The following is a 22,745-nucleotide window of genomic DNA, read 5'->3' as shown; positions in this document are numbered from 1 at the left end:
ATAAAATTACTAGAGTTCAGGTTGTGGGTCTGAGTGTTCACTTAATAGCACTTTTTGAAGCCAGTTTGATAGTGCAATTTCATTACATGTATTATATTTATTATTATCTATTTAAGGTGATCAGTGATAGAGCTGTTAGTTTATCACCATTGGGTAATTTGAATCTCCCTAGTATATAGTGTAGTTAACAAATAGGTTATTACATGTAACAGCCTAACAATTAGAGAAAGTCTAGCAAGCTGATCTACTGGCTGAGTTTGAGACTAGCAGCGAGTGCAATATTGAAGTAAGTAGACACGAATATATGTGGTACAAAGCACAATATGTAAAGCACTTGAATAAAAACTATAAAGGTAAATCATCTAGCAGTGCCGTCTCAGACCTGGACATACCTCTTCACCTTCCCTCTGGTGACTTTGAACAGTCAGCTCGATGGAGGAAGAAGGCATTGGCAGCTTGCATGGGAGGAAGAGGAGCAAACTGGACATAGCCTGTGCAGGACAAAGAAATGTTTTCTGCTGCTTACATAGCTAAAATGAAGCATGGGGCGTCCTGTGCAACTCATCCACTATGGCGCCCCCCTCCGACCCCGTCTCTCTCCCAAAGCCCTCACAAATGCATCATCTCCTTTCTGAAAGCTTTCCCCCAGAGTGCCTCCTAGTCTCCTTCCAACTCTCTCTCTCTACTCCCCCATCCCACACATACAAAGACACAGTAAGGTATCATTACTTCTTTACTGCAGTGCTCCTCAAACTACGCCCAAGGACAGGGTACAGTTTTGCCAAGCCACTTTCCTTGTGCCCTGTGCAAAACGCCAGGTGCATATATCGTGCCAAGGCCCGGGGGGCACTGAAAGAGAGAGAGTTTGCTCAGGGGAGGAAGAAGAGGAAGGTGAGGAGATGTTGTGATGGAGAATTTGCTGCAGGGAATGAGAGAGGAAGCTTAAAGGCAGATTGCTTTGGATGGCAGCATTGAAATAAATTACAGGGATGGAAAGAATGGAATCTAGCTAAAAATTGTTCTCAATATTTAATTCTACAATGTGAAAACACTGATGTACAAATTTTATTACATTCTCCAAGTCAATATTCACTGGGATTCATAGGAATGGCTCCTACCCAAATAAGCTTTGCTTAGTGGTTCATACTGGATTTTCAGTGCCACTTATCCAGATGGTATGCCTGAAAATCTGGGTAAACCACCATGGCACTACCTGGGCAGTGCCAGACCTGGCAGTGGAGTCTGGGAGGAGCCAGGGGTTACCAAGTTAGCCCCATTATTCAGTCAATTAACTGCATAACTATCCGGATAAAGTCAGGACAGCAGGCTGCCTAATTTTATTTGTGTACCGGTCTGAATAGTGTGGTACTCAGATAGTGTCAGTGGTTGCCCAATACCTCACTACTCTGTGCCAAATATCCAGGTATAAAAAGGCCACAGCAGCCAGTGTTAAAAACAAACATTTTGGCCACCACAGGTTGAATATTGACCCCCCCCTCCCTCCCAAGAATCCAAAGCCCTATATATAATTTATATTTAAATCTTTTTATTAAACAGTGACAACAGCAAGAGCAATAAAAGACATGGTTTACAATAGCAACGAGCTACTGTGGAGGACTGGACTCTTATGTCCTCCATGGTCATGATCAATACCCCTACCCCACAGAAAGAACCCCACCACCCCCCTTTCCTCCCTCCCTTCCCCACCAACAGAAATACTACAGCGCACGGATGGGTGGGGTGGGGGTAGATGTCAAACAGGTATACCAGAATACAATTGGAGTCTATTCAGGATATGAATAAACATGGAACAGTCTAACAATTAGTAGAGAAAGTCTAGCAAGCTGACTCACTGGCTGAGTTTGGGACTAACAGAGTGCAATTATAAAATAAATAGACACAATTTAGAAAGATACGTGGTACATACCCATTGATCCAACACCCCGCGGCTGGCTGGCTGGCTGCTGTGAGGCATATCTGATGCAGCTGTTCATCGAAGGAGAGGCCGGCTGCAGCTGGGGGTGAGTCTGAGGCACAGGTATTGGACCAACAGGTCTGGCAGCAGTCACTGTGTTTGTAAGACCAGCGATATTTGAGTGAGAAGCTACCGGGGCACCTTTTACCGTATGAGACATTCCTGTGATGCAGTTTCTCGGCTGTCCAGCTCCTACAGGGACTCTGGAAAAAAAGTAAATCAGCACATAAATAAATTATTTGGGAAGATATAAGTCTTCCTGGGTGGAATCCAAGGCACTGGACTCTGACATCATGCAATTCACTGGTTTACTGTTCCTGATTTATACAGGAATTTTACGTAGAATGTTGTGATGCTTTTTTAAAACTGATGCGAATTTGAGGGAGCAATATGGGCTCAAAATCTCATATTTCACAACACATTTTACTGGTTTTCAGAAAAGTAGGACAACCTATTAATTTGGTTTTTCCAAGGGCTAATTTGGTGCCTAGAACTACACTGATTTACATGTGGACGCATGGATCAAACCCTGTATTAGTACTGCTGAAAGTGTGCACCCGGCGGCCCTCTTAAAATACCTTTGAAACACTCTTCAAAATGTGAAGAACAGTCAGGACTCCTAACATGTTTTCATCAACATGAGACCAGCAAAGTGAATGAAAAGTTCTGATGTTCAATATCTACAACACAGGGCCTCCCATCGATTGTGAAATCAAATGGGCATCTTGATTGTTGCTGGCGGAAAGTGCCTACCACCAATCGGGATGCACGTTTGTAAAAAAAAAATGCAGGCAGGGAAGGACACCTACATTGTAGGCATGTTGTGTGCCTACGGAGACACATAGAGATGCTTACGGACACTCAAGGCATGACATGGGCGTGGTCGCCACGGGAAGTGGCCTTGGGCTTCTATAAGTGTCCCTAAGCATTTCCATAGGTGTGATACAGACACCTTAAATGTAGGCCTGTAAAATTCTGGCCTACATTTAAGACGTCTGTTAGTAAAAGTAGATGTGATTCTCTATAGGACGCTGATGCGTGATTGACACATGATCGGTGTCCTTTAGAGAATCAGGCCTACAGTGTATATAGATTACCTGCTAACACACTTAGGAGCTAATTTTCTATAGATTGCCTAAATTTAGGTACTGAGATGATGTGCACCTGACTTTAAGTACAAGCACTTACACGAGCTCAGCAGCTGGTGTAAATGCTCACGTCTAACTGTAGGCAGTTAGAACATAAGAACATAAGAACATAAGAAATGCCTCTGCTGGGTCAGACCCGAGGTCCATCGTGCCCAGCAGTCTGCTCACGCAGCGGCCCAACAGGTCCAGGACCTGTGCAGTAATCTTCTATCTGTACCCCTCTATTCCCATTTCCAGTAGGAATTTGTCCAATCCTTTCTTGAACCCCAGTACCGTACTCTGCCTTATAACGTCCTCTGGAAGCGCATTCCAGGTGTCCACCACACGTTGGGTAAAGAAGAACTTCCTAGCATTTGTTTTGAATCTGTCCCCTTTCAACTTTTCCGAATGCCCTCTTGTTCTCTTATTTTTCGAAAGTTTGAAGAATCTGTCCCTCTCTACTCTCTCTATGCCCTTCATGATCTTGTAAGTCTCCATCATATCCCCTCTAAGTCTCCTCTTCTCCAGGGAAAAGAGACCCAGCTTCTCCAATCTCTCAGAATATGACAGGTTTTCCATACCTATTATCAGACGTGTTGCTCTCCTTTGAACTCTCTCGACTAACGCCATATCCTTCTTAAGATACGGCGACCAATATTGGATGCAGTACTCCAAATGCGGGTGCACCATCGCCCAATACAACGGCAGGATAACTTCTTTTGTTCTGGCTGCAATACCCTTTTTGATTATACCAAGCATTCTATTCGCTCTCTTAGCGGCCGCTGCACACTGTGCCGACGGCTTCATTGTTATGTCCACCATTACCCCCAAGTCCCTTTCCTGGGTACTCTTATTCAATAACATCCCTCCCATTTTATAGTTGTACCCCGAGTTTCTGCTCCCCACATGTAATACTTTACATTTCTCAATGTTGAACTTCATCTGCCATTTCGCCGCCCATTCTTCTAATTTGTTTAAGTCCCTTTGCAACTTTTCGCAGTCCTCTGTAGTCCGAGCTCCATTAAATAATTTGGTGTCGTCCGCAAATTTTATTATCTCGCACTTCGTCCCTGTTTCTAGATCATTTATGAAGATATTAAATAGCAGCGGCCCGAGCACCGAGCCCTGCGGGACACCACTCGTGACCCTCCTCCAGTCGGAGTAGTGACCCTTCACTCCTACCCTTTGATTTCTACCCTCCAACCAGTTTCTGATCCATCTATGTACGTCTCCTTCCACCCCATGGTTCTTCAGTTTCCGGAGTAGACGTTCATGGGGCACCTTGTCAAAGGCTTTTTGGAAATCTAGATATATGATGTCTATGGGGTCTCCTTTGTCCATCCGTTTGTTGATCCCTTCGAAGAAGTGCAATAAGTTCGTTAGGCACGATCTTCCCTTGCAGAAACCATGCTGGCTGGTTATCAGAAGTTCATGTTTTTCATGTTACGCACATAGGGCCCTAATTGTAGACGCCTAGTGATGCCTAACTAAAATACGTGCGCAACCCAAATTGTTTTAATTAGCTTAAATGGCATGGTAATTGACTACGCCATTGAAGTTAACTGATACATTTTTAAAAAAAATAACTAAGTGTTCTGCTCAGAACTCAGAGTGGCGCCTAGTGACACCTGAGTCAAGGCGCGCTCTGACACCTAATTATGCCTGAAAGTAGGCAAGGTTAGGGGCAGAGAATAGGCGTGGTTGAAAGGTGTCTCTAGGCATCTGAGTTAGGCGCCTACTTTTAGGATGCCTAATGACGCCTAAGCGCACCTAGGCACCACTAGGTGGGATTTTATAAAGGACGCCTAGCGGTTGATTCACAGCTGTGCAGAGCAGCGTCTTTTTCTAGAATCTGACCCATAGTGCTAGTATTGTATAACCTGTGCGTGTAATTGCCTAGAGCTCCCCTGACCTGCTCTTACCTCTCTCAGATCTAAGCCACTTGAATTTAGTGCTCTTGAATTTGAGTGCGCATCATATAGAATAGTAAGGGCAGTTTTGTGCCTAACTGCCAATTAGTAACAATTATAGCCAATAATTGGGTGTTAAGGCCAATTATCAGCTAATTGATTCATTAAATTATGCACTCAACTCACCATATAAGTCATGGCTGAAAAGTTGTGCGCTAGACAGAAATCTGAGTGCTGAGCTTTCTAGAAATAGGCAGACAACACACTGCACCATAATACAGAAAATGGAGGCCTTGTTCTCATAGATCCCCAAAAAACAAACTGGCAAGTGATCTGCAAGATCCAGAACAACAGCAAAATGGAGCAGACCAGTAAGTGGCGTAGTGAGAATAAGAGGCGCTCAGGGCAGTGGCACCCCTCCCCCACCCTCATCTCTGCCCCCCTGCCCCCACCCTTTCCCTGATACCCCTTGCCGTATGCGCGCCCATCCTTATCTTCCCCATAACTCTAGCTGTTCACTGCCGCGAGCAACAAGAACGTCAGCGTGCTCCTCTCGGCTCCCTTTCTGACATCGTTTCCTATGTGCGGCGTTCGTACATGATGTCAGCGGGAGAAATGACACGGTCGCGAGGAGCACATTGAAGTTGTTGCTCGCGGCAGTGAACAACTACAAGTACAGGGGAAGGGAAGGGGGATGCGAGTGTGGCGAGGGGAGGAGTGGGAAGAGGCAGGGGGCAGAGAGGAGGAGGGTTGCCGGCGCCCCCACCAACATGGCACCAGGGGAGGACCCCCCCCCTTACTACGCCACTGAGACCAGTGCAATAAGACTGTGTGAGTGAGACCAGGGTTACAGCTGCATAGCAAACAGAGCTGGCCCAACCATTTCTCATGAATAGGCAGTCGCCTAGAGCATCGGCTTCTTGGGGGAGGCAAACAGCAGCTGCAGTCAAAGCACAATGGTAAATCCTGACAAGGATACAAATGCAAGAAGCATGAGTACTGTATATACTATAACCTGCTTTTTTATAGCATGTTTGTATGATGATCATGATAGTTAAAATCTTGCTGGGGGAGGGAGGGGGTTCTGCAGGCTAAGGATATGAAAATTAATTGGGGGTATAAGGCTGAAGATTCACTTAGGGTGTCCATTGCCCCTGCCCTGGCTTTGATTGCAAACCTCTTTAGAGTCAGTTCAAAGTGTTTGCTTAGCTGGCATTTGACTTTGCATCTCTGCTTCAGTCACCAGAAAAGGCTGAACTGGCTAATCAAATGCTGAGATGAGTGGCTGCAAATCGACAGTGCAAAGAGCTTGAAATTGCCTTTTGATATGGTTCCAAGAATCTAGTTCTCTTCTGCTCTGCTGTAATTTGTTTTATTCTTAATAAAAATGATGTACTGTTCTTTCACCCCCACCTACTCCAAGGACATTGGCTTGGTCATCAGTTGAAAGAGAAATCTTTATTGAAGATGAACCCTGGCGTGATGCACATGTGTCAGCAAGTGTTGCCTTTGCTATGACAATCCCTTGCTCTTCTCAGAATCAGAAGCATTGACCATTGTTGAGGGTCTTGTACCCTTCATGCTTTGACAAACAAGAAATGAAATCCCAAGGATTCTATGAGACAGCATGAGGGGTTAAAGCTGGCTCAAGTCCAACTCCATTCCCTGCACATCGATGGAGAGGAACCCCGTTGTAATTCATAGCAAACAGTTGCTGGCTAGCACAAGCTATTTTAAAGGAGACACTTCCCCCTTTCATAAAGCCTTTACGCCTGATCCCAGACCTAATCATAAGATATATAAAATCTGTACAAAAAATGCAATGCTCGTTTTCCTTCCAGCTCAGCAATCATCATCTTTATGCATTTTCATGTAGAGGATGCGAGTGATAGAAAACGGTGCTCTCTTCTGATTCAGTTTCGGACACAATACGATAATAATGTCCCATGAAAAAAAACCCAGCCCAGTTATAGGTATTTAAAATGCAAAGTTCTTATTTTATTCATGAAACAGACGTGCACACCACCAGCCAGAAGAAAATGACGCCTTAATTACTTTCAGAAAGATGGCTGTGGCCGGCTAATTAGCAAGTCATAAATGAGATTTCCTCAGGGCCTATTTGCACATGTTCTACAGATCTGAACACTTTTCTAGGAATGTTTTCTAACAGAAGCCAAATTCTAGATAACTCTCTTCGTGTCTGCTGAAGCTAACTTTCTAAGGATAACAGAACTGATAGATAATAACCAGGAGACAGACCTCAGTGTGATCATGTCTTGATAAACTCAAGTAATAAAATTTTTTCTTTGTCCAAAGAAGAAGGGTCATCTTTGAAAGCTAATCAAAAAAATACATTGATAGTCCAATAAAAAAGGTATCACCTTATCTCCTTTATGTTTTGCTTTATTTCTATATACAGTATAAAGTTATAAAATAGTGATGGGGCTGGGGCTGTGAGGTACATTAAAGAGAGGTATAACTAACAGAAAAAAAGGCTGTGAAAATGCCTCTCTGTAAGTCCTTCAGTGAGGCATCACCTGGAATCTAGAGGGCAACTTTCATAAAAGTGAATGAGTACCTAATAGCCTGCCAAAGGGCTCTTTTAATAAATGGCGCTAGAGGTTTCTAGCGCAGCCTGGCAAGGTAAATGCTCTGATGCTCATAGAATTTCTATGAGCATCAGAGCATTTACCTCACTGGTCCACGCTAAAAACACGCCATTTAGTAAAACCAAGCGAAAGTTTGGCTAGCTAAATTATGATGGCATTGAACTAGGCCCTTTAAGGCCCTCTTTTATTAAGGTGCGCTAACCGATTAGCGCGCTACATGCTAACGCATGCATGTTAGTGTACGGATGCATTAGAATTTAGCGTGCGCTAATTCGATTAGTGCGCACTAATCGGTTAGCGCACCTTAGTAAAACAGGGGGTAAGTGTTTTCCCCTATCTGTCCTGACAAGCTCACAATCTAGTTATAGGACCTTGGGCAATGGAAGGTTAGGCAACTTGTCACAAGGAGCAGCATAGGGCTTGAACCCACAACCTCAGGGTGCTGAGGCAGCATCTAACCACTAGGCCACTCCTCTACTGTGAAGGCTATGAAAACCATAAGGCCGTTTATAGCTATTCTGCACTCTGTTTTAGATTCTTTAATTTGCCATTTCTCAATTTGCATTTTCCATTTGTTATCTTTTCATTATTTTTTATTCTTTAATTGTTTTATGGCTGTATTTCAATTAAAATTTGTAATCAAGATTAATTACACGCTTTGAAAGAATGCTATTTTTTTTTTCCACTGCTGCTCCTTGTGACTCTGGGCAATGAATGGTTAAGTGACTTGCCCAGAGTTACAAAGAGCTGCAGTGGGGATAAAAGTAAATAAACATATCTTTAATCATACAATTAATCATAATTAAAAATTTAATAAAAATGTAATTCATATACACACACACACACACACACACACACACACACACACACACACACACACACAGTCAAACCTTGGATTGCAAGTAACTTGGTTTGCAAGTGTTTTGCAAGACAAGCAAAACATTTTATTAAATTTTAACTTGATATACAAGCAATGTCTTGCAATACAAGTACATATAGTATACACACATCACAACTGAGCCGATGGTTCTTCTCTCTCTGACGCTGCGGGAGTGTAGTGACTGTTCTAAACGAGCGAGGTTTTGCAATACAAGTATGTATAGTATTTTCTACTAAAGTGTTTGGGTTGTAGAACGAATTGTCTGAGTTTCCATTATTTCCTATGGGGAAATTTGCTTTGATATACGAGTGCTTTGGATTACAAGCATGCTTCTGGAACAAATTATGCTCGCAAACCAAGATTTTACTGTATATACATATACATACATGCACATTTAAGGATGCCAGATGGCTCCATATTTACCTGACAAGGTTGATCCAGTCCAGGTTTTACCCCATGTCATATGGGTTCTTGTAGTTCTGATTTCCAAACTGGATTCCCTAAGAAAAGCAAGACTGCAAGAGTACAAGTTCCTGCATGCCATGGGATAAAACCTGGACTGGATCAACCCGGATGGATGACTCTGGAACCAGTTAGCAATCCCATGCAAATGTGACAGTAACAAAGGTTGTCACCTTGGCAATCTGCATTGATGTGCATGAGTTCCAAATATGGGAAGAAAACAACCAGTTTTTAGTATGCTTGTGCTGCCATGTGTTCAGAATGCATATGTGCAAGTTTCTATGCAACAGTAATTGAAAATTAGATATAATTACAGTGGTCTTCCACTGGAAATTCTTCAGCAGTAACTGGGGATTCTGTTGTATAGCATCAGAGCTGCCAAGGTACTCAGTTATAGGAGGAAGACTTTTGGCTAGTCCTGATTTTGAACTTACATCCCAAAGCAGTATGGGATTTGTAGTTCCTATTCTATCCACCCCGTACTGTAGGTCCCATATGTATCATACTGAGGTTGTTGGATGTCATAGACTGTCCAAAATCTCCCTCCTGGAACAGGGCAATTTGGCAGCCCTGAAGCATGCAGAAATAGAGCCATTGAACTAGGAAGGCTTTTTATGGTATGCCTAGTGGCCATATAGCTGGCAGTATTCATTGATATGCTTTGAGTTTTTGGCTAGGAGGTGGGAGAGTATGTGGGAGGACATGGAAAATATTGTTGGTTAAAGATTTAATGAGCTGGCTAGGAAGGGTGAAGAAAAAAAACATGCACATGGAAGAATCACAACGCTACTAAGTTATTCTCAAAATAAATCTGCCAGTTTCTAAAGGAAAGCAGCAGGATTTTGCTCTCTTTGTTTTAAGTACCTTGATAATCGCGGAACTATACCCTCACCTGGAAACTGGGGTTACATAGTTGCCAGGAAACACACCAGACATCCCAGTTCGGAGTGATGTCCCTTTGAACCACCCATCTTGGCATTTTTCAATGACTCGGTACATCTCTCCTTTGCGGAGCTCCAGCTCATCATTCTTCTGTGGCTTATACGCATAGAGTGCTAAATATCTGTGGAAAGATCACACCGGTCAAACCATGACGTCAAGCAAAAGGTCCTCCCCAAACATACTTATTTTACAAAAACCAACTGTGCACACCACACAGAAATCCATATCTTTGACACAAATGAAATAAAGCCATAACTCTTTGATAAAGTGAATCCCAGTACTCACAATACAGAGACATTTAGAAATGTACTGGACAAACCTGTAACTGGACATGGCCGTACAACAGGAATCTTTGGCACACTTTAACATAAGAACTGCTATCTTTCCTTGGATAAAGTAGTATAATTACCATATTAGAGAATTTGAGTGTGCAGAAAGAAAAATGATGGGGAACCCTATGTTTAGAGTAGTAAGCTGAGAGCTAGAGAAGCCAGGGTTCAAATCCCACTGACATTCCTTGTGACCTTCATCAAATCAAATGGAGGGGCATTTTTGATAGGACATCTAAGACTGACTTTGGACATTTCCCGTAAGACATCCAAAGTCGGAGGCAGAAAAACAGTAATTTTCATAACAGGCAACTCCACAAGACGTCCCGCCAAAAGTTTTTTCCATCGTCTACTTAAGGTGGCCACCAGGACGACCAACCTTAGGACATCCAACTTTATTCACCATTTTTGACCACAAACCTATTCAAGTTCAGAATGTCCTAATCCTGACCATTTGGATGTGGGAAGATCCAGCCTGGTAATGGACTGGCCACATAGATATACCAATAGAGCAGTAGGGCACCTTAGAGCAGGGCCGCCATCAGGGCAGTACTACCAGTCCTGCATTCAGGGGCCCGGAGTTGACAGGGGGCCCGAGCCAGTAGCGTACCTAGGGGGGGAGGTGCGCCCCGGGTACACGCCCCAAGGGGGTGCACAGGAGAGAGAGATGAACGGGGACGATGGGGGACCCGCGGGGTTAAATATAACTCGAGCCGCGAGGCTCGTCTTCTACTCCGACTGCCCTGTCGCTCACACAGCCGATCGGAAGTCTTCCCAGACGTCAGCGCTGACGTCGGAGGGAGGGCTTAAGCAAAGCCCACCCTCCGACATCAGCGCTGAAGTCGGGGAAGACTTCTGGTTGGCTATGTGTGCGTGGCGGGACAGGCAGGAAATAGAAGACAAGCCTACGTGGCTCGAGCTACATTTTGCTGAGAAAGTTCCTAAGATGGGCTGGGAGGCAAACGGGGAACACAAAAGGGGGAGGAAGTGCGTTTTGGACACAAGGCATGAACTTGGGAGAGAGGAAGGGAGGGAAAGAGATGCTGAGGTGGGGGAGGGAATGGGTTTTTGGACACAGAAGGCATGGACTTGGGAGAGAGGAAGGGAGGGAAATAGATGCTGAGGTGGGGGAGGGAATGGGTTTTTGGACACAGAAGGCATGGACTTGGGAGAGAGGAAGGGAGGGAAAGAGATGCTGAGGTGGGGAGGGAATGCTTTTTGGACACAGAAGGCATGGACTTGGGAGAGAGGAAGGGAGGGAAAGAGATGCTGAGGTGGGGGAGGGAATGTGTTTTTGAACACAGAAGGCAAGGACTTGGGAGAGAGGAAGGGAGGGAAAGAGATGGTTGTGTACACGGGGAATAGAAGAAAGGAGAATTTTTGGTCATAGGGAGGGAGTGAGGTACAGACAGTGGCATACCAAGGTGGGGGTGGGGGCGGTCTGCCCCAGGTTTACGTCCCAAAGGGGTGCACAGCTGGCCACCCTCCAGTGTTCTCCCTAGGCTGGCAAACTGCGTCTCTTTAGCCACTTGAGTGCCACCGCTGCCATTGGGAACAGGCCGGTGTCAAGTTCTCCCTGCTTTTCCCTGTGGGGCCGACCAACTCTCGTCACCCGCGTCAATTCTGACGTCGGAGAGGACGTTCTGGACCAGCCAATCGCTGCCTGGCTGGCCCAGAACGTCCTCTCCGACGTTAGAATTGACATTGAGTGGCGAGAGTTGGTCGGCCCCGCGGGGAAGAGAAGCAGGGCGAACTCGGCGCCGGCCTGTTCCCGATAGCGGCAGTGGCAGCCTATTCCCCAGTGGCGGTGGCAGCATTTTCCCAATGGTGGTGGCATAGGGGAGGGCAAGGAGAAAGAAAGAAAGAAAGGGGGGGACAGGGAGCCAGAAAAAAAAAAAAAAGGGGGCTGGGTGAAACAAAGAAAAATGGGGCACGGAGAGAGAGAGAAAGACAGACATACAGAATGAAAGGGGGTATGGAGAGAGAGAAAAAGAAATAAGGGGGCAGGGTGAAACAAAGAAAAGGTTTGGGGAGGGAATGAGGTCTGGAGGAGAGGAAGCATACAGGAGGCTGAAAGAAGGGAAGAAATATTGGATGCACAGTCAGAAGAATAAAGTGCAACCAGAGACTGATGAAATTACCAAAGGTAGGAAAATGATTTTATTTTCAATTTAGTGATCAAAATGTGTCCATTTTGAGAATTTATATATGCTGTCTATATTTCGCACTATGGCCCCCTTTTACTAAACTGCAATAGCGTTTTTTAGCGCAGGGAGCCTATGAGTTTCAAGAGCAGTGTGGGGCATTCAGCGCAGGTCCCTATGCTAAAAACCGCTATCGCAGTTTAGTAAAAAGGGAGGGGGAATATTTGTCTATTTTTGTATAGTTGTTACTGAGGTGACATTGCATAAAGTCATCTTCCTTGACCTCTTTGAAAACCCGCGGAATATAAATGATAATTAACATTTTCTCTGCGTACAGCGTGCTTTGTGTTTATAAAATTTTATTGTTGGTAGATCATTTTGACTTGGCCACAAAGGTAAGGGGGAGGGAGGGGAGCTGTCTAAGCCCACCCAAAGCCCACACAGAACACTCCTCCAACCTCCCCTCTCCCCCCCCCCTTTAGTCTTGGACGCACAGCGGGTAGAATGCCTCACAAGACGTCCAGAAAGATGGTTTTGAAAATCATCACTTGGATGTCCTGGTGATTAAAATGGCCAAGTGCTGATTTAAGCTGGGGTTTTATGGACGTCTTCGTTTTGAAAATGCCCCTTTAACCCTCTACTGCCTCTACTGGGTCAATATTCAGTCAGAGACAATCAACATTTCTTTATCCACTGACTGTGGCCAGCTAAATTAGACCCAAATATTCAGAGCTGGATTTTATCTGGGCACTGGCATTTGTCTCTGGTGATGGCCAGAAATTATGCAGGTGCATATATAGCTAGCTGAGCAAAGTTACGATTGCTTTTTTTGAAGTCCTACATGTCCAGTTAACTATGTGGACTTGGGCAATTAATATCGCTAGTGCTCACATAACTTTGGGCTCCTCAGCATCACCCCGGAACTTCTGTGCATGAAAGAAGAGCATGAAAGAAGGTGGCCAAACAGGAAGAAAAGTTGACAGCAAATACCAGATGGATGCTTGGGTGCACAAGGAGATGCATGGCCAGCAGGAAAAAGAAGGTGATAATGCCTTTGTACAAGTCTCCAATGTGACCTCATTTAAAGTACAGTATACATTTCTGTAAACTACACTTTCAAAGATATATAAACAGGATGGGGTCGACCCAGAGGGAGGCTGCTGAAATGATAAGTGGCCTTCATCATAAAGCATAGGAGGAGAGACTTAAAGATTTCAATATTTATATTACATTACATTACATTACATTAGGGATTTCTATTCCGCCATTACCTTGCGGTTCAAGGCGGATTACAAAAGGTTAATTTAAAAAGAACAGAGTTACAATGATTAGCTAGAGAGGTAGATTGTAGGTCTTATAAACATTTTGCGGGTTGTTGAGGGTTAGGTGGTTTGTAAGAGAGTTAATAGGTGGTCATAGTGGAGATTCTTTTGTTGTTATTAGTGTACAGACATTGAAATACTTTCTTGGCATTCATGCATAAGGAGTGAGTCTCAATTGAAAGGAAGCTCTGGAATGAGGGGGTATAGGATAAAGAGGGAAGGGGACAGATTCAGGAGTAACCTACAGAAATGCTTCTTCACAGAAAGGCTTGAGGATGTATGGAATGGCCTCCTACAAGGACTGTGTTTGAATACAAAAAAGCATGGGACAAGCGCAAAGGGTCTGTGAGGTAGAAGGGACTATAGAACTTATTAATTGATATGGATGGGCCATATGATCTTTATCTGCTGTCATTCATTCTGTTTCACTGTGTTTGTCTGCAAATTATGTATGTTTTTTGTAATCCACCAAGGACAATGGATTGGTGGACTATAACATAAAAACAGAGCATTCCTAAAAGAAGGAGCCATGATAGAAACAGCCTGTTTACATGGGTGCACCAATTTGTCTCTTATAGAGAGGTTCAATTTGAAGATGATAGCCATCGGAACTGGGGTTGATGGCGGTTGAACGTTTTTTCACTCTTTGGCTTGTAATTATTATGATCATTTAACATCAGATCCTAATGCTTTTTGGAATATATTTTTTATTTCTCTTGATACTTATTTTTTATCTCTATGTTTATTTATTTTACTTATTATTTTAATTCTATCTTTAATTTATTTATTCATTACTTGTTGGAATATTAATTTCTATCTCTATCTCTGTCTTTATATTTTTATCTTTACTTTTCATAAATTGTTTCTTCAAGTACTTTAGTTAGATTGTGAGCCTTTGGGACAGTTAGGGAATTTCCAAGTACCTATCTTATTTATTTTTATTTATTGTATCTTTTAATGCATCATTTTTGTAAACCGCTTAGAAACCTCACAGTTATTAGCGGTATATAAGAATTAAATTAAAATTAAATAAATTAAATTAAATTTACAGGAGACCCTACTGAAAGAGAACTAGGGTGATATGATCCCCTTCCCACATCCTCTTAGAAAGTGTGCACCAGTATTTTAAATTATCTAGAAACATCACAATCTTTTTTTTCACTGGGTAAATTTTGAGGTAATCAGTGTGTGTAAGATAATCGCTAATTAGGGTGTACCAAAAAATGGCAAGGCTGTCTTATTCAGCAAACTTCAACGTTAGATTCAAGTTTAGCTTTTCATGTTTTCAAACCAGGGACATAGCCAGGTCTCCAATTTTGGTAGCACCCTGGGGAAGACTGTGAGGGGGGTCAACACATTCCTTCCTCCTTCCTCTTCACAGAAGTCTCACAAGGCTGCCACATGAAGTCTCGGCAGTTAGCGGTCAAGAGGGCAAGAAAAACTGGGCAAGAAAAACTGGGGGTCTTTCCTGTTCCCAAAGAGGCCACTAGACCACCAAGTTTTTAAGGTACATGCGGGAAGGGTGGTCTGTTCCCCATTACATGGGATTACTGTAGTATCAGTTATTGTTCCCGCGGCAATGTTTATATTTATAAAAATCTTTATATACTGCATATACAGCCAAAAAGGATCAAAGCATTTTACAATATAACTCAATCAAATTTATAAAAAGAACTTAATTTAAATAGGAAAGAAAAAGAAAAGGAAAGAAATTAACATTTCTAATACATAATATCCTATTACAACCAAATTAACAAATAAAACTAAAAATGAATTAATACAAATTAAAAATTATAAAAAAATAAAAAATTATATAAATGTAGATTGCAGTCCCGAATTCAGCTCATCAATTTAAAAAGGTCATTTGAAAAAAATGTGCCTTTAGAGGTCTTTTAAAATTTTGGAATGATTATTCCTTTCTCAATTCCACCGGCAAGCTGTTCCATAATATTGGGACTAAATAAAAAAAAAAAAATGCACCATTTCTAGTCGAGGCAAGATGAACCTTTGAAATATGGGGAACGACCACTCTATTATCATTCAGAGATCTTAATAAATGCCTAGGCGCATAAAACAACACCAGGTTAGAAAGATATGACGGTTGTAACTCAAACAATGCTCTTTGTGCTAACATCAAAATCTTAAATCTGATTCTAAATTCCATTGGTAACCAGTGGAATTTCAAATACAAAGGCGTTACATGATCATGGATATGAGCACGACCTAACAACTGAATCACAGAATTTTGTACTGTTTGTAAGCGTTTTAATTGCTCTGCTGTTATTCCAGCATATACTAAATTGCCATAATCCAATTTAGATAGGACAAAAGCATGAATTAAAGTATGTAACGGTTTCTCATCCAGAAAATCTCAAATAGCTCTAATCGGTCTTAATGCCCCAAATCCTTTAGCAACTACGGATGAGACCTGCTTTTCAAAATTCAGATGACAATCAATTATAATTCCCAAATACTTAAAGCTATTTACCATCTTTATACAATAATGATGTCATGAAAGATCTAGTTGTGGTGTTACCTTATCTCCTGAGATACAGCATGCTACTGTTTTTGACATATTTAGTACTAATTTATGTTTGCTCAACCATTCTTCTATCTTTTTTAGACCATCTAAAAGAGGACCCAAATCTAATATCATCTGTACTAATTCCTAGTTCCTGAATTTGTCTTGCAAGAGGACTCAAAAATATGTTAAACAAAATTGGTGATAGGGCTGAACCCTATGATACTCCACAGTCTAATGATCTATCGCAAGATGTTGATCCATCAACAGCTACTCTAAAAGCACGACCTCGGAGAAAAGCCGAAAACAATATCAAACAACTCCTTTTAGACCAGTCTCATATAGGAAATTTAATAGGAGTTCATGATCCAACTAGATCAAACGCTGAACTCAGATCTAATGATACTACCATAGCAAAGTTCCTACTATACAAGATAGAGTGAACTTCACTGAGAAAACCTGCTAACATTGTCTCAGTACTGTACATAGTCCGAAATCCAGCTTGTCTTGGATTTAACACATTTGTTGATTCTTTATAAGATACCCGATCTGTCAATTTTGCTAAGAAGCAAAGATTAGAAACTGGTCTAGAATTAGTTGGATTCACTATATCTAGGTCTTTATTCTTCAAAATAGGTTTAATAATTGCCTTTTTCCAACATGCCAGCACCTCCCCACTATTTAAACTATTATGTATCATGCTTAGAGCCAAAACCAATAATCCATGTCTAGAACACGAGAGCCATTGTGATGGAATAGGATATAACTCACAAAAAGTAACATGCATTTTACTCAGAAGTTTTTCTAATTTTGTCAAAGTTGGTAATTGGAAAAACTAACCAACTTGATTTTTCTAAGTTTATAATCTTTTCTTCTGATTCAACTATATCTAACTCAACATTATTAGATTGAACGCTTTTTCACCCTGACCGTAATACTAAAATTTTAGAAAGAACAAAAATCTGCTAATTCATTTGCCTCTGGCATTATTCTAGTCCTATTATTAGATTACCCATGTTTTTAAAAACTGATACAATAGAAAATATTTGTTTCGTTGGAACTCTCGCATTTTTTATTTTCCACAGAAAATACAGTGGAACGGTCTACTGGTACTGTGGTAATACCAGGTGTTCTTTAGACACGGTTCCCTTCACTGTGGTAATGGTTACCATATCACTCTCTACTTCACACTGAGAAAAGCACTAAGGGCCAGATTCTGTATCCAGCGCCCAAGTCAGTGGATGCCTTGAAAGCGGCTGCCAATCGCCTGTCAATCATTCCAGGTCGCTGGTTACAGAATCGCGTCTATTCAGTCAAGATAGGCGCCTGAAATGTAGGCCCAGAAAACCCTGGCCTACATTTCAGCTGCTTATCTTTGCCACTAGACCGCATCAGCCAATTGTGGCAGGGGAATTCCCCCATCCCCCATCAGCTGAGCAGCAGGGACTCCCCAAAGCTGAGATTCTGTAACCAATGCCCAAGTCAGATTGCCTGTCCATCATTGGAAGGTGCTCGTTACAGAATCACAGCTTTGGGGAGTCCCTGCCGCTCAGAAGATGGGGGAGGGGGAATTCCCCTGCCATGATCAGCTGAGCCAGCTGCCACAGACAGAGACCCCCCCACACAAACCGGGAGGAGGGAGGCCCACTCCCTCCTGCCAGAACCCCCAAAACAATCCCCAGCAATCTCTCCTGCCTGCACCTTCCGCAACATCCCCGGCAGGAGAGATACCCACTCCCTCCTGCTGGCACTCCCACCCACAAACACTCCTGAATACCCATAAACACCCATCCACCCACAAACACCCCTGAACACCCCCTTGAAACCCACCCAGACACCCCATAACTTTATCTGCAAGGCCAGCCAGAGGGATGCCTACTCCCTCTGGCCAGCAGGCCCGCCTCTTCAGAATGGCGGGCCTTCCTCTACCCAGTGCATCCTGGAATGCTCCGAGGAGGGGCCTAAGGCCCTGATTGGCCCAGATGCCTAAGCCTCCTCCCATAGGTGGGACTTTAGGCACCTGGGCCAACTGGAGTCTTAGGGATGCACTGGGAGTGGCTTAAGACTCTGATTGGCCAGATCCCAAAGATAAGAAGCAGAAATGTAGGCCAGGGTTTTCCAGGCCTACTTTTCAGCTGTCTATCTTGGTGTGACTCGCGGCTGGGTAGCCGCTTTAGCCCGCCTAATACCACTTCTGGCATTGGCCATGCCTACTTTACCGATCCACGGCCTAAAGTGGCTACCAAGCTGTGATTCGAATGGCCATTTCACCTGCCTTTTATTTCGGTATCAGTAAGTGCTTCAACCCTACCGTTTCTGACTGCATTTTTCAATTACTTAGGCATCGGCAGGGCGCCTACCGACACCGAAGTTTAGGCACTGGTTATAGAAGTTCCCCCTCAGTTATTTGTATGTAATATTCTGAGGGCTGTTCTTCATATGTTTGCATCTGTGTCTGTTTTGCTCACAAAAAAAAAAAAATCACATCTTGCATTGGACCACTTTTATCAAGCTGCGTTAGGGTTTTTATTGCAGGCCTCTATAGTAAAAGCTCCAATGCTCATAGAATTCCTATTGGAGCTTTTACCGCAGTGACCTGCGATAAAAACCGTAACGCAGCTTCATAAAAGGGGGCCTTTATTTGTTGCGATTTTAACTGAATAAGAACTAACATTTATGGGAGAACTAAAATTATTTGCCGTGAGTTTGTGAATTGAATAAGGACTACAAGTTTTGGGATAGGACTAAATAAAAACCAAAATTATCATCATTGATGGAACCAGAATTAAATAAGAATTAAAATTTCACATTTTGTACATGAATAATTAAAACTAAAATTATTGTCTGAACTAAAATATCACTAGTATTGAACAGATGTTTCATTTTCCTTGCACCCAGAACCCAGCATGCCTCAAACCATCGGAGCGGTTTACAGTTAAAACCAAAAAATGAAAAAAAAACCTATGGGGTCCTTTTACTAAGGCATACTAACTGTTTTAGCACGTGCTAAATGCTAACGCATCCATGGACTATAATGGACGTGTTAGCGTTTAGCGCACGCTAAAACGGCTAGCGCCCCTTAGTAAAAGGACCCCTATATGATTAAGGCCCGCTTTTAGCAAGCTGCGTTAGAATTCCTATGCACATCAGAGCTTTTACCGCAGTGGCTTGCGATAAAAACCCCTAATGTGACTTGATAAAAGGGGTTCTAAAAAGGACAGCAAAAAACCTATCAAAGGCAAACAGTATGCTGGCACCTTCCCAGTCCTCCAAATACTTCATAATTCCCCACCAAAGGCTTGAGTGAAAAGATGAGCCTTGAGAAGTGCTCAGAACCTCAAATAGGACAATTCCAACTGGAAAGGAAGAGAGTTCCACTGGAAAGGAACGACAGAAAAGAATGCAGAATGATGGGTAGAACTGAGTTTGGTCAAATGAACAGCAGGAAGGGACATACAATGTAAATCCATAGATCTGAGAGGACAAGTGGGACGGTAGGGAACAATACGATTGGCCAAATAGTATGGCATACCAGATTGTTTTAAATGCAATTGTCAAAGTTTTATGAATAATACAATATTTGAGAGGAAGCCAATGGTGTTCCTTAAAAAGTGGAGTGATATGATCATAACGAGACGCTAAAGTTAACAGTCTGATGGCAGTGTTTTGGATTGAATGTAACTGCTTTATCACAGATGCTGGAAGACCATTGTAAACAATGTTATAGTAGTCCAGCTTTGATGAAACTTAAGCATAGAATAGTGTTGCACAACAAGCCTGGTCAATGTAAGGATGAATGGAATGTATGTGCTGAAGTGAATTGAAACATGAGCGTGTAACCCAGGAAATAACCAGGGGAGCGTGTCGCGCAGTGGTTAAAGCTACAACCTCAGCAACCTGAGGTTGTGGGCTCAAATCCACACTGTTCCATGTGTCCCTGGGCAAGTCACCCAATCCCCCCATTGCCCCAGGTGCATTAGATAGATTGAAAGGGAAAAATGCTTGAAAAAATTCATATAAAACCAATCTGAGCTCCTTGGGGCGAACAGTATAGAAAATAGAATAGATAAATAAAATATGCTAATGGAATGTAAGAGCACTGTCTAACCCACAGGTGTCGAAGTCGGTCCTCGAGGGCCGCAATCCAGTCGGGTTTTCAGGATTTCCCCAATGAATATGCATTGAAAGCAGTGCATGCACATAGATCTCATGCATATTCAGTGGGGAAATCTTGAAAACCCGACTGGATTGCGGCCCTCGAGGACCGACTTCGACACCCCTGGTAACCAAACACCTAAATACTTTAGGGAGCTAACAAGTTATATACAAGAACCTTGCAAATTTGGGGTGACTGACAGAAAGGACAAGGACCCTGTTACCCAGGCAGCCACAGTCTTTTAGTTTTAATCGGTGGTCAAACAACCAATTAGAGATCCTAAGTAGACAAGACTGAATGGCACTGAACTGAGATCAGGATGAGAATAGTTCAACTCACCCCACCCCCTTTAAAGGGCCAGATTCTAACAACGGCAACATAAGTTAGGTGGCATTAGGAGTCCTAACTTCGCCTTGTTTTAATTGGCACAGTAATTGACTGCACCGATTAAAAACCAATTAAAACACCTTTTAAAAATATAGAGGCACATAAGGGCACCTCCAAAAATGGCACGGTTCTCCCATCTAAGGAGGAGCCTTGTGAAAGGTAGGCAGCAAAGATGTAGACGTTGAAAACCCTGGCCTACATTTCTGATGCCTACTTTTTACGTAGCCCCGATTCTGCAACCAGCACTGTTGTGTGACTGACATTTGAACAGCACTGTGTTTGGAGGTGCCGCCCAATACTAGCGCCTTCGGCCCATAAAATTGCATAAAATCTTTTTTTTTCTTTCTGCTTTGAGTGGGGAAATGTGGGGAAGAAAATTAAGACACTTGGGATAGTGAGGGGACGGGGATGAAATTGCGAGGATGGTGAGGGGATGAGATGAATCTCTGTCCCCGCGCCACTCTACTATTTGAGGTGTAGTTAACTTTCCTGGCATTATCCTAGCCACAAATTTGATCACAATCTGCATTAGAGCTCTTTTTACTAAGCTGCATCAAAATTTTGCATTTACTGTGAGTTAAAGGCTGAAACTAATGTTGTTTAATAAAAAAGTTATACAGTTCACCAATATTTTCCTCGATGAGATTTTTGTGCAAGTTCAGCCCCAAAATGATTGTATAGCAGAAGTCTTTCTAGATTGGGCTAGGCTACTCTAATCTTTTAATGATATTAATACTCAAAAAATGAACCCTTTCCAAAGGAAAAGAAACTGTAGAACTGGAAGACATGATATGAAGTTGCAAGCAGGTAAACTTAGGGGCAACATCAGGAAATATGGCCCTGATTCTATAAATGGCGTTTAACTCCTAGGCGCCTTTCAGCACAGTTGTCAATCAAATGCTAGGCACTGTTTATAGAATTGTGCCTAGTCATGCTGAAGTGTTCTTAGGCGTTAAATCCTTAGGCGCATTGCCATTTAGGCTAGGGTTTTCTTGGTCTAAATGAGTACACCTAAGGTAGGCACAGTCTACTGGAGCCTAAGAGAGGCATTTTCGAAAGGACGTCTAAGTCAAATTTGGACGTTTTGGAAAAAACGTCCAGAAATCCAGTAATTATCCATAATTATCCAGAAAATATCCATAATTAAAACAGCCAGACGTCTATCTTTTATTTTTGAAAATGACTTATGTAGACGTTTTGGTCCTTAGGATGTCTATCTTTTTTGGCCATTCTCAAAAATAAAAATGTCCATATCAAAAATGCACAAAAGCAAGTTTTGCAGACGTACCTAACTACCTTGACGACCACAGCAGGGGAATCCTGATCAGCTGAGCTGGTTTTGGCGAGTCCTGCCAGCTCAGCTGATGGGGGATTCCCCTGCTAGGAGCAGCTGAACCGACACTCACTGATCCTGCAGCCCGCTAAACAGAGACCCCGACCTTACACCCCCTTTTCCCCAACATCCCCCAACAACTCCCATACACCCCTGTACCTTTCCTCAGCACAATCAGCAGGAGGGATGTCCATTCCTTCCTGCCGCTGAGCCCCATCGAACCCCGACACCCCACTCCAAACCGCTGCACTCCTTGAGCTCCTGGTACCCCACCCCGACACTCTCCGAACTCCCAGCACCCCATCCCGACATCAACCCCATACCTTTAATGACAATCATGCTGGAGATATGCCCACTCCCTCCCACCATCAAGCCCACCTTCATAATGGCGGCCTTCCCCTTCCTGGTGCATCCTGGGATGCACTGGAGTGGGGCCTATGGTTCTAATTGGCCCAGGCACCTAAGGCCCCTCCTATGGGAGGGGCCTTAGGTGCTTGGGCCAGTCAGGGCCCCTCAGGCTCTTCTCAGTGCTTTCTAGAATGTCCACACTGGATATTCATGATTTATGGGTAAGCAGGGATGTGTTAAAGGGACTCAAAGGGACTCTCAGAAGCCTTTTGTTGTTGTTTTTCTTAATGACAACAAAAA

The 22,745-nt window shown here is 43.1% G+C and overlaps 1 protein-coding gene across 3 annotated transcripts in view; it reads right to left on the bottom strand.

The window, feature by feature from the left end:
- Positions 1-22,745, bottom strand: part of SH3RF3 (SH3 domain containing ring finger 3) — an 836,169-nt gene that overhangs the window by 106,800 nt on the left and 706,624 nt on the right. For all 3 annotated transcript variants that reach the window (XM_033949356.1, XM_033949354.1, XM_033949355.1), the window contains 2 exons: positions 9,856-10,026; positions 1,928-2,178 (listed from right to left, as the gene is read on the bottom strand). In XM_033949356.1, the coding sequence (XP_033805247.1) occupies positions 1,928-2,178; positions 9,856-10,026 (422 nt within the window). The remainder of the gene's footprint in view (positions 1-1,927; positions 2,179-9,855; positions 10,027-22,745) is intronic.

The sequence above is a fragment of the Geotrypetes seraphini genome, chromosome 6 (genome assembly GCF_902459505.1).
Source record: "Geotrypetes seraphini chromosome 6, aGeoSer1.1, whole genome shotgun sequence".
NCBI classification, from domain to species: domain Eukaryota; kingdom Metazoa; phylum Chordata; class Amphibia; order Gymnophiona; family Dermophiidae; genus Geotrypetes; species Geotrypetes seraphini.
The sequence above is the reverse complement of the archived record's forward strand: the minus strand, read 5'-3'. Positions and strand labels throughout refer to the sequence as shown.